This window comes from Prionailurus viverrinus, chromosome A1 (genome assembly GCF_022837055.1).
Source record: "Prionailurus viverrinus isolate Anna chromosome A1, UM_Priviv_1.0, whole genome shotgun sequence".
Classification (NCBI taxonomy): Eukaryota; Metazoa; Chordata; class Mammalia; order Carnivora; family Felidae; genus Prionailurus; species Prionailurus viverrinus.
Window position 1 is genome coordinate 213,438,843 of NC_062561.1, and position 12,575 is coordinate 213,451,417.

Sequence of the window (12,575 nt, forward strand, 5' to 3'; positions counted from 1 at the left end):
TTAATTCCAGAGTACATCCTGTATTTTGGACTCATCATATAACATCAGATGCAGACCCAGAATTTCTATCCAGATGGAGTTTGGCAGGGCATTCAGGCTGCTGAGGTGGAGGGTGAGGTATGGTATTTTCAGGTTCCTTTTACATAGTGAGCACACTTAGATCCATGAAAATAGCAATATCGAATACTGAAATATAGCCAATTTTTCATATCATACGCTACTATTCATAGTGGGTGCTTAAATCAGTCATTCCCTCCAGTACTGATGAAAGACATAGTATGAAGACGTAACCACGACTGGGTATCAACCCCTTACACTTATTGATTCTCTTCATGAATAGAGGATTTTTTGCCTGATGTCTTTGTACTGAAGTTACTTATGTTTCCAAATATCTCTTTGTGCTTCTTTGCCTTTTTCTTGGCTGGCCTATATACTTGGCTGAGAGCATTTCCCCAGTCAATACTGATGGTGTCTTTTAGGTACTGAGACACCTAGGTTACATTTTTTTGTATAAACGTAATCATTAAGCAAACAGGAACTCTCCTAGCTCTCTATAGCTTTCACTCTCAACCTTGACAGCAGCCCTTCTAGGGATGGTACGGATTTAATAGAGGAAACAACATTTCCCACTTGTCATTTTCAGAGCTCTGACTTCCATCAGATGACCTGAGACAGTGTTTAGTTTCCATAATTGACTTAAATGTAATACAGATTAGATTTCTTGTCTAGGTGAATTAAATCCAACCATTATTTCCAACAGATACGGAAAATTTTGTTCTTGAATAGACACATTTGAGGTCTCTATCATTCATCCCCTGGATTCATGGGTTCCAGTAGAATGGGCAGGGGAAAGATAGGGAACATGTGGATTGGGAACAGCTATTTAAAAAAGAAAGATCAAGGTTTCTAAGGGAATTTTCCTACCATGTTGGAAAACATAGTAAAACCTTTAAAAAATTTATTTATTTTTATTTTTTTTAACGTTTATTTATTTTTGAGACAGAGAGAGACAGAGCATGAATGGGGGAGGGTCAGAGAGAGGGAGACACAGAATCCGAAACAGGCTCCAGGCTCTGAACTGTCAGCACAGAGCCCGACGCGGGGCTCGAACTCATGGACCGTGAGATCGTGACCTGAGCCGAAGTCGGCTGCTTAACCAACTGAGCCACCCAGGCGCCCCTAAAAAATTTATTTTTTGAGAGAGAGAGAGAGAGAGAGGGAGAGAGAGAGAGAGGTAGAGGGAGAGAGAAGGACAGGCAGAGCGAGAGGGATGGAATCCTATGGAGCCCACATCAGGGCTCCATCTCACAACCGTGAGATCATGACCTGAGCCACAATCAAGACTTGGACACCTAACTGACTGAGCCACCCAGGCGCCTCAGTAAAACATTTTAAACATTTTAAAACAGAATTTTAAGTTTTTAAAAATGAACTCTACTAATCTGCTACAACGCTTTTATGAGCAAGCCAAGTTTACTGACTGGGAGGGGAACCATGTTAAGAGACAACCATCTTCAGACAAGCGTGTATTTGTTGCAATAACAATAGTCACCATTAACCGGATGTCTTCTCTGTGCTTGGCATTGGGCTAAGTGATGTCATAAGCATCAGATCTCATTTGATCCTGATGACAACCTCAAAGAAGGGCTTTATTAATCTTGGGGTTTTTTTTAGATGAGGAAGCTGAGGTTTTGAGAAGTTACAGAAATGGCCCAAGTGTGAGGGAGCCAACAATGGGGAGGTAGGTTCTGGGTGTGGTGAGAGCCCCTCACCAGCCTGGGAAGTGTTGGCAAGTCAGGGAACCTGTCTTTAGATAAAGGGCATCCTTCACTTCCTTCCAGATGACCTGGATCATTCTTTAAATTTGGTTGTTTCAGTTTCCTCCAGTCTGACTTGGGGCTGTGGGGCCAAGATATGCCTGGATTGTTGTTTGTATCCTGTTAGGTTAGACTGCTATAAACCAGAAGGACCCCACTTTTCTTCCATGTCTTGTGCCCCCACAGTCCCATAGCCAAAATGGGCTTTTCCACTTCTTTGCATCCCGCTGGTATTCAGCTGCCGGCTGAACAGCACCTGGTCCCTCCCTGTGGAAAACAAGATCAACCTAGCAAGGCAATTTCCAGCTCTTCTGTATGCACAGGATTTAAGGCTGATTCCAAAAGCCAGCTGTTTTTAAACACAGATAAGGAGATTCTTTTGTTCCTGACTCAGTATCAGAGGAAGGCTCCTAAAAAAAGTGAATCTTCAAAAGAAAGGATTGTCTGAAATTATCACTGACACCGTCAGCTGCAATTTCTCTCTTTCTTTTCCCCACAGACTTTCAGAAATCTTTGGTATCCTACATTGGATTAAAGGGTCTTTACTTCATGGGGTATTTGCTATTTGGCCTGGGGACAGGATTTATTGGACTTTTCCCGAATGTCTACTCCACCCTGGCTCTGTGTACCTCGTTTGGTGTGATGTCCAGCACTCTGTACACTGTGCCCTTTAACCTCATTGCCAAGTACCACCGCGAGGAGCAAGAAGAGAAGGTGCGTCATTGAACCTCACCTGAAGGCTGGGGGTATTTGGTAGGAAAGTGTAGGGCAGGGCTGGAAACAAGGGTCTTAAAACAGGAGTCTAAAATGCCCAGCCAAATGTAATGATGGTCCGGTGGAAGCATGACCACCTTCCTAGCCCACACCCTCCTCACTCTGAAGCCCTGTGTACCTGGAGAACAGGGGAGCAGGTACTGCTACTCTCATTTATTTGATTAAGAAAAGGGGGCTCGGGAATGCTGAGAAACCAGCCTACAATCACACAAAGAAAGGGGACCCTGGGGATTCTGACAACGGCCCCAATGTCCAGTGCTCCTGCAGCATTTCTGGGTCCCCCACTCCCAATGGCTGCAGTGGTGGAGTTATTGATTAAAGGTAGGAAATTCCTAGCCCACATTTCCCTTGGAGTCCAGGTTTTAGTAAGTCAGACCCTAGGCACAGGGAGGAAAGCTGGGGTTGCAGGTGGTCACTCCCCAGCTGCCCTTCTCTGCCTTTGGAGCTCAGGCTGGAGGGGAAGGCACCAGGCTGCCCTAAAAGAACAGTAGGTGGGGTCTTTCTGCTTTAAGATTACCACCTCTTCTTTTCAAAACATGTCACTTTTTCTCCATGAGAATAGACTTACATTTCCTTACCTGGAGTAGTGATATAAAAGCTAAAGAAATAAAGCTTAATCCACCCCAGCAGGAAGCTGCAAAAACACTGGACCCTTTCATGTGCCCGGGCAACCCCAGTCTTCTCTATCATTTGTTCTGACCAATGCCGCAGGGCAGAGTTGCGCTAGGAGTTAAAAGCTTCCAAATTAGAGTCCGTGGCTGCTCTCATCCCCTGGCAAACATTGTCACTAACGTTTCGATGCACACACAGGTTTTGCTGTTAAAGAGACAGTTATCACGAAGAACAGAACCTCCTAGGAGAAAGCTAGGGCAAAAACACACAAGCTTTGCATTCAGAGAAACCTGGGTTCGAATCCTTCTGCCCCTACTTTGCAGTTGTGCAACACTGGGGAAGTCATCCATTTGTTTATTAAATATCACTTAGAACGAGTTCATTTTTAGAGAAGGCAATATGTTCACATGGTTCAACAATCACAGCAATATACACAATATACACGTACACACTGACAGGTGGCTCCCACCTACTCTTTTCCCCATCTCCCCCCAGGGGGCCTACAAATAAGCACTCTTACTAGGTTTTGTTTATCTTTCCAGTATTTTAAAATGAAAATCAGACAAGTATGAATCTGTTTTCTTATTTTCCCTCTCTTATGCAAAGCATAATGTGCATTTTTTCTGCACAATGCTTTTGTTTTTTAACCTTACTAGTATAGGAATTGTCATTCAAACTCTCAGAGCCTGAGCTTCCTCATCAAGCAAATGGGAATAATATGCCCACCTTATAGAGTTGTTGGAAAATGAAACTCCACAAGATAGTGCAAGTGGCCTGTCTAGCGTGATGCCTACCTAGCACCTGGCAAAGACTCCAAAAAAGGCAGTTAGTATTATTGTTGTTATATGGGGATAATGGTAATACGTGCATCCAGGGAGGAGGGAAGGAAGACGTGAAGCGACATTTGCTGAAGAATCTTGCACAGGCCTAGCATAAAGAATACACCCAATAAGTGGCGACATTATCAACCGATTCAGGCCACATATCGACCATATTGAAAGGCTGACTTTTTTTTTTTATGTTGTTTCTCCTGTGTAGATCTGGGATTCAACATCCTTCTACACATATTTGAAATTTTAACACTAAGGAGGGAAGGAAGGGAGTATGTATTGAGTTTCCATTCCATTTTATTTATTGACTTCTTAGGAAGAGATAATTTTGCATATAGTAATCATTTAACCTTCATGGGCACTAACAGGGGAATTGAAGGTAGGTGGCAGGTAGGAAAAACAGCCTCGGGCACGAATTTGGAGCTTCTCAGTGACCTTAAATCAGGAGTTGGCAAACTATGCCTCATTGACCACATGTGGCCTGCCACTTGTTTTTGTACAGCCCATGAGCTAAGAATTCTCTTAATATTTTTAAATGAAATTTTAAAAAGAAAATCAGTAGGAGGATAACGTTTGTGACAAGTGGAAATTACATGAAATTCAAATACCAGTGTCCGTGAAGTTATATTGGAACGCCAACTCGTGTGTTTACTGTAGCTGCTTTCACACTACAATGGTAGAGCTGTGTGCTTGCGACTGAGACCATGGGAACCACAGGCTGAACGTGTTTCCTATCTGGCTCTTCACAGAAATAGTGTGCTGACCTCTGCCCTAAAGTATCGTTTGCGTAGATTAAATGTGTTCCTGTGTTTCCCTTGCAGAGACAGCAGGCCCCGGGAGGGAGTCTGGACGGCAGTGAGAGAGGGCAGGGCCTGGACTGCGCAGTCCTCACCTGCATGGTGCAGCTGGCTCAGATCCTGGTTGGAGGTGGCCTGGGCTTCCTGGTCAACAAGGCTGGGAGTGTCATTGTGGTAATCACAGCCTCTGTGGTGGCCATGATCGGCTGCTGTTTTGTGGCTCTCTTCGTAAGATATGTGGATTAGGTCAATAGGGAGACATCATCCCTAACCTCCAACACAGTGAAGGACATGGTAGGAAATCAGTCTGTCCTCTGGCTCTGCAGCTTTGGGGTCTGCCCATTGGCTGCCCTGCGTTATGACTTCAGCTGCAGTGATCTGCCTACACCTCACTTTCTGCCAACTCTCTGCACAGCAGTTTCCTTATTTTAGGCATCATCTATCTCGGGAAAGACTGGGCTCTGCCTCCATTCACTGGTGGCAAAGGTTAATTGTGGGAGATGGCGCCTCTATGCGCTTTCCTACTGCATCTCAGGACAATCCAGGCCTTGACAAAATGCCAGAAGCCGACTAGTTTTACATAGGACAATGGTGTTTATTCTATCATGTGTTGTTTTTTCTTAACCAGAGGTCTATATTTAATCGGAGGGTCCTACTTTTCATTATTTCACCAATACTCAAAATATTGCTGATGATTTATGATATTAGCTTACTCATATTTAATTCATACTTCATTTACTCATACAGACAGTCCCTGGCTTACAATACAATGGTTCAAATTACAATTCTTCTTCCTCTTCGCCTTCTCCTTCTCCTTCATCTTCTTTTACTTAACGATAGTTGGAAAGCAGTGCACATTCAGTAGAAATCATACCTCAGATTGTGAATTTTGATCTTTTCTGGGTGATACATGCCCTTGTGATGCTGGGCAGCGGCAGCCACAGCTCCCAGTCAGTCTCACCAGCCCGAGGGTGAACAACTGGTCCACTGACCACCATTCTGTCTCCATACAGCTCCACTGGTTTTGTTTTTGGTTTCCATTTTCAATATGGTATTCAGTAAATTACATGAGATAGTCAACACTCAAAACCACTCCATCTTCCTTCCTCCCTCTCCCTCTCACGTTATCCATCGTAGAGTGGCGAGGTCATGACTGACTCAGAGGAGTGATCAGGGAGAAACCTGCTCTCTAGCCTATACTGTGGGATGATGATGAGCAAATGCTCAGAGGACCCCATGTGACCCAGAACCCTGTGTTATAAAAGAAACGCCTCCCTTGTAATTCACCTGTCCTCGGCGTCTACAAAGTTTAAAAGTAGAATTATTTGCAGACTTGAATGTTTATTTCCTGATCATTTCTCCAAGGACTGTTCTGGTGATTGAAGATTTTGAAATCAATGAATGGGTGAGGTAGGAAGGACCTGCAGTTAAGGACCATCTTACCTGGACCCCAAGAAGTTAAAAGTAGTCATCTCTGGCCAAGCACAGGGCAAGGGAAGCTCTTTTCAGCTGAAGGACTGGATGGGCTGCTGGGATGAAGAAAGGAGCTAGGGCATGCATTCACCACCACCCCTAAATCCCCTCACACACATGCACTCACACACACACATGGATATTCAAACACTCTGCTCTCTTAACTCAACTCCACTCAGGTTTGAATGAGTGGATAGAATCCAATTTTAAAAGCCTTTAACCACTTTTAGGCACTCAAGTACTTGTTCTCAGTATACTTGTTCTCTTGTTTCTCTCTGACAGTAATGTTCTATTCCCAGACAAATAAAGCAAATGCAGGGACACCTAAATTCAGATCAGAAATCCCAGGAAATCCTGTAGGAGAAAGGAAAGCCAAACTGCTTTGTCTGCTGCTTCCCCCACCATGCAACTGACATTCCAACCTCAAACCTTTAATCACTGCTTTCCCTCAGCTGCAAATGTCCTGTGTCCCCACTACCTGTCTAAATTGCCATCCCTGCCCATTTAACTTGTACCCGTATTTCTAGGTCCATCTCATATACTATTTTGATAAGGAAGTCTCTTATCCTCCAGCAGAACCAAGCTTTCTGCCCCCTGTATTACCATCGCACTTTCTTTTAGCCTTATTATGACATTCAACTCACTGTTCCATGACCTAGTTGCCTTGTGTACATGGCTGTGTCTCCTAAATATACAAGTCGGTAATGTGTCTAGTTGATGTGTGTGATCTCAGCACCCAGTACAGGGCTTGGCACACAACTGGCATTCGAAAAAATAAAATAAATTTGGCCATTTCCTGGTTTATTTTTTTGTCTTTGTGGTAAACAGAAGTCATAGTCTTGGCTCTCTCTAGCCATGTTCTCAGAAGCCCTCAAGTTTGGATGGGGACAAGTGGATTCTTTTCACAAAGTTCTTTCATGAAGGCCTTGCCGTTAGCCCCTTCTGTTTTTCTAGGGCCCATCATGGCAGAAGCACACCCTTCCACATACTTTCCTAAAAACCTGAACCAACCCAGTATCTTATTCTCAAAATTGAAATGGCAAGTTCCTGTCACAAAGAGAATCTCTCCATGAGAGGCTAATATCAACATTATACATGGATACACTGCCATGCTACTACTGTTTGTTCTTTCTGGGTGTTTCTTGCTTGGTTATTTTGTTTTTGGGGACTTGGAGGGGATTGTCGTTCAGTTTTTATTAGCCCAATTGCTATTCGATATCAGTATCAATATTTTTTCTTCCTAAAGAGCAAAGATAGACTAATTTGACAACTTTATTTATTTATTTATTTATTTATTTAAGTAGACTACACCCAAGGTGGGGCTTGAACTTAACAACCCAGAGATCGAGTCACATGCTCTACCAACTGAGCCAACCAGGCATCCCTATTTGACTACTTTAAAACAAAAGCATTATTCGGTTTTCTAAAAAGCTAACTTCTCAGGATTGCTCAGGATTGAGGAGATCGGGAAGCTTTCATTTTTGTGCAAAGCTATGAATGCTTAGTAATTACATTGCGTTGTGTTACAGAATGCAGGACGAGGGATGCTAGGGCTGCAGGTGTTCACACTGAGCCTGAAATCTCAGACAACACAGGACATTTCCAACAAAAGTACTAAAAGATTTACAGTTTGAGAGGCTATTTAAGCAGATGTGTTTGTATAATGATTATTTATTGTGAAAGAACCACAACAATAGATGCCCAAGTTGCCAGGTTTGCTTTTTTTTTTTTTTTTAATCCCAAACTAGATCACCCAAAGAGAACAGTAGCACCTCTGTCCAAACTGGCAGTTGGATGGGTAGGCTGATGTTTGATCCCTATTCTCTAGGCAGCCTCAAGAAAGGACTAAATTGCTATGACCAGGACAGAATTGTCTTAAGAAACGTGTCATTCTTCAGAGATGGTCCCGTAGACTGCCTGGTGGTTAAGGAAGAATTTGTAATTCACGCTCACCATGCAGAGCATTCCTTAGAATGAATGGAACTTGGCCAAAGAGCCATTTGAAGTCCCACAGTATCCTGTGGAAAGTCTTACTCCCCACCTTGTCTTCTCAATATTATGAGAAAGAGAGAACCCCTCAGCAGAAATTGTGATGATCCCCTCAGAATAGGCTCTCTGTACTCTCTTCCCTTTGGGATAGATTTTACTCGAGTCTTCCATTCCCTTTCCCACCCCACGCCTCCTGTTGAAATCTGGTTCTAGGAGTTTGGTTTCCAGAAGTCTCCCTTACCCCCCACCCCCGCTCCCCCATTTCTACAGCATCTTTTAGTTTTCTGTCCTGAGCCTACAGAAGCCGACCCTTCTACAGGCTGGTAGAGCCTCTATCAAACGGGCACCCGGAGTTCCAAAGAGTGAAGGAGGAGAGGCTACAGAAAAGTCCCCACGCCCAGTAGCGTGTCTACTCAAACCTTTTCAAGTTGCTCCAGGGCACAGCTCACCTGCCGCGCGCAGAAAGGAGCACACAGCGTTTCCAGTACCCACGCCGCTCCCCAGGGAACTGGGAAGTCCAGGCTTCCGGCACCTGGCGCCCTCTCTTCCTGCTCGGTTACTAAGGGAGCACGTGAACTCCCCTTTTCCTTCAGAGGCGAGAGCCTGAAAAGGTCTCAGTTCAGTCCCTCTAATCACAATGCATCTGCTCCCTCCCTCAGGGACGCCACTCTCCAGCGAATCGCTCGCGGCGTTTGCGGGCAAGTGTTTTGTCTCAGGTGACAGCTGAGCACAGAGTCGCGGCCCGGCTCCCGCGTACCCACTCCCCCTGTCCGCGATGGTAAATGATACAATGGCCTCACGGGAGATGCCTCTCTCTCGCGGTGCATTTCTCTTGAATGCGGATCAAGACCGTCGCTACTTTCTTCCAACTCCGAAAAAAGTTTCTTATTCCCAAACCGGGCTCTCTGCGCAGCCACGCCGCAAGTCAGACGCTGCGGCGGTCTCGCCTGCCAAGGCGCGAAGGAAAGGTTTTTGTGGGAGGCTCCCCCAGTTGGACGCGCCGCTAGGACCCTTTCAAGAGCTCCATAAAAGTCGCTGGAATAAATGCGCTCAATTGCCTGCGTACCACTTGGCTGAGCCCCACTTCCTTGCGCCCCAATTTCTTTACATTCCTGAGTCCTTTCTCCGCTTCTGGGCGCCCCTACCCTGCCCAGTGTTGACAGCCTAAGGAGAGGAAGTGGTGTGGGGGGAGAGAAGGGGGACGCGGGCTGGTGGCTTGGCTCTGCGATGCTGACCCGGGCCCCTTTGCCAGCTTCCTCTCTCCACCCTGTCTGGAAGCCTTCCCTCCCCGGAGACAGCCCCCTCGTCTTCTCAGTGGCGGCTCCCTTGCGCCCCTCCCTATCCTCGTCCCTCCTACCTCTCGATCCGGCGGGCGCCCAGCATCTCCTAATCCGCTCTCCTCTTTCCCCACCCGGGGAAGGCCACTTTGCGGTGACTGCGCACCCTGGGCTGAGTCAGTAGGCGGAGCTGCTGGGCAGCAGATCGTAGCGCCCCCCACTGTAGACCACCACACCAGGCGGGTAGTAGACCAGGTCTGGCTCCGCGGTCGGGTGGAGAGGTGCCAGGGCCTGCAGCCCCTGATCTTCGGGCTCTGGCTTGGTGGTGGCGGTGAAAGGGCGCATGCTGGTGAGAGAGGGCGACGCGATGCGCCACAGCAGACTCTTGAGCGCTTTGCGGAACTCGCGGCGCACGAGGCAGTAGAGGATGGGGTTGAGACAGCTGTTGGAATGAGCCAGGCACACGCTCACCGGGAACGCGTATACCTGGCATAGGAAATACTCTTGGCTGAAGGGCACCGCGTTGAACTTGATGAGGATGCTCCAGGTGGTGAGCGCCTGGTTGGGCAGCCAACACAGGAAGAATGATAGGACCACGATGGTCACTGATTTGGTGACTTTGGACCGTCTCCGGGCGCTGGCTGCGGCCAGGCTGCCCCGGGCAGCCGAGGCTCCTCCTTCGGTCCCTGCCACTCGGCGATCGGAGATGAAGCGCACCAGCAGCAGATAGCACAGGCTGATGATACACAAGGGCAGCACGAAGCCTAGCAGCACCTTCTGCAAGTGGTAGAGGCCCAGCCAGAACTGTCTGTCGCCGCCCAGCAACTTGTCTGGAAAGCGCACCAGGCACAGCTCCTCGCCCATCACCTTGATAGTGGTGGAGAAGATGGCATTGGGCAACGAGGCCAGCGCGGCGGAGGCCCAGATCAATACGCACAGTGCTTTGGCTGAGAAGCAGCAGCTGCCCCCCAGGCTTTTGCCGCAGCAGTCGCACCGGCCGTGCCTTCGGGTCCTGTGGCTCTTAAGAGCCGAGGCCACCGAGTGGTAGCGCGCCACGCTCATGGAGGTGAGGAAGAAGACGCTGGCGTACATGTTCATGGACGTCACTATGGATACAATCTTACACATGGCCTTGCCGAAGGGCCATTTGAAGTCCAGAGCGTTTTCCACCGCCCAGAAGGGCAGGGTGAGTACGAACTGAAAGTCTGTCAGCGCCAGGTTGGTGACGAAGAGGTTGATGGAGGACTTGCGCCATCCCTGCTTACTCTTCATCAGGTAGAGCACCAGCAGGTTGCCGGTCAGGCCCAACGCGCAAACCACCCAGTACACCACGCTGATGAGGACCCGCACCCGGGCCTCGGTGTCTGCACTTTCTGTCCCGCCGGTGCCCGGGGGATGCCCCGGCGCCGCGCCGTCAGGCAGCTCTAGCCCCAGATCCCACCACAAGTCCTGAAGCTGCAGCGACGCGTTGCCGCTGGTGTTGGCCGCCTGCAGAAGGTACGGGATCATACTGAAGAGTTCTGCGAGCTCGTCTCCGCCAGCCGCCTTCTTCATGGTGACTGTCGTGGCACAGGTACCTGCAAGCACAGGTGCCTCTAGGTCATGTTCCAGGAGGACTTCAAGACCTAAGCGAGTCCAACGCACTGGGGGTTCTGTCCCCCCGAGGGCGCAGGGCGTTCGTGGGAGCTTTCAAGGCAGCAGTTGCACATGGCTCTTGGGTACTGGGTGCCAAAAGCTTCTCTGGCCCGCGGCGGCGTTGGGGCGCGAGAGTTGGTCTCCGCGTCTGTTCTGGAGCGGAGTTCTAGAACCGAGCAGCGCAGCTCCGAAGGCGAGCGGTGGGCGTCCAAGGGTTCTCTGGCTGAGCTCGGAAGATCCTTGCTGTACGATCCAGACGTTCCCGCACTGCGTTTGTTGGGCACTAGCTATACCCACCCTGCCCCTCAGGACCTCTATTGGGGGCCCGCTCCTTCTCTTTCAAATACCTTTGTCGGTTTCCTTTGCTGCTGCAGCTCGGACGAGGTTTCTGCCCTTTGAGAGGAAAAAGAGAGGGGAGTTCCATCTATCTCGCTCTGACTCTCCGGAGGTCTTTCGAAGTCATCCTCCCAGCCTTGCGCCTCCACCTCTCCGCTGTTGTCAGCTCCCAGTGAGTTGCCAGCCGCTGTCACCGGAATTACTCGCACCCGCAAAACCTAGGCTGCGGGCTTCCAGGGAGCATGCGTAAACCCCCGCGCTAGTTGAGGGGCGCTTTCCGAGGTGCTGAACTTCGCCACGCCCGCTTAGGGAAGGAGGAAGCGTGGGCGGCAGGGAGAGCCCACCAGAAGATTCTCCTTTTCCTCTTCAAAGTTTCAGAAGAAGATGGTTGTAACCCTTTATTTTCCTATGTTTCTGGAGAAAGTCGGCTTTGATTTGCTCTCCCTTCTTGTTTATTCCCAAACATAACTGCAGGTATTAGAATTTTTTTCTTTCTTCTTTACTCTCACTTTATCTTTGAAATGATACCATTCGATGAAAGATGGTTCTAAAAATTCAAGATCTCTTACCCATTTTTATTTTTAAAAGCAACGGTAGTGGCCTCTTTTCATGCCCAGACCCCAAGTCAGATGATGGGCTTTTACTGGATAAACACAAATTCCACGTCCCCTTCTTTAATTATCTAACCACTTTACTTGGTGTCTGTGATTGTCACGATTTTCAAAGCTTCTTCATATAGCAGAACTATAGGTTCAAGTGTTGCCCTCTGCCTTTGGTATGTACTAAGAACTGAAGTTAGGCAGAGAGTATACAATTGGGGAGCTGACTTCACAGACACTAGATACCTCCCGTCCAGCTCTCAGCCCAAAGCTCTTTCACAAATTGCTTACTCACATGCATTCTCTTTACCTTGATGCAGTTGGAATAGGGAATTCTATGAGGCTGTTTTTGGACCACCAGCCCCTTACTTTCACTACGATTATAATCAAAACTCTTTAGCAGGTGTTTTTCAGACCAATGGAAGTAAATGTTAAG

General features: G+C 47.9%; 2 protein-coding genes across 3 annotated transcripts in view; one reads left to right on the plus strand and one right to left on the minus strand.

Annotated features, from left to right (window-relative positions):
• SLC45A2 (solute carrier family 45 member 2) overlaps positions 1 to 8,232 on the plus strand; it is a 35,767-nt gene extending 27,535 nt beyond the window's left edge. The window contains exons 6-8 of one of the 2 annotated variants that reach the window (XM_047877252.1): positions 2,317 to 2,531; positions 4,855 to 5,004; positions 8,132 to 8,232. In XM_047877252.1, coding sequence (XP_047733208.1) covers positions 2,317 to 2,531; positions 4,855 to 5,004; positions 8,132 to 8,152 — 386 coding nt within the window. In that variant the 3' untranslated portion in view covers positions 8,153 to 8,232. Of the gene's footprint in view, positions 1 to 2,316; positions 2,532 to 4,854; positions 7,063 to 8,131 lie in introns of those variants that run through there. The other variant, XM_047877243.1, reaches the window with a different exon arrangement.
• Positions 8,233 to 9,746: 1,514 nt separating this feature from the next.
• Positions 9,747 to 11,123, minus strand: RXFP3 (relaxin family peptide receptor 3). Its single transcript, XM_047876379.1, has one exon. It carries the CDS (start codon positions 11,121 to 11,123, stop codon positions 9,747 to 9,749), a length of 1,377 nt encoding a protein of 458 aa, XP_047732335.1.
• Between the last annotated feature and the right edge of the window lie 1,452 nt (positions 11,124 to 12,575).

Excerpts from the sequence above, each read along its gene's own strand:
- RXFP3 (XM_047876379.1), bottom strand. The coding sequence starts at position 11,123 with ATGAAGAAGGCGGCTGGCGGAGACGAGCTCGCAGAACTCTTCAGTATG.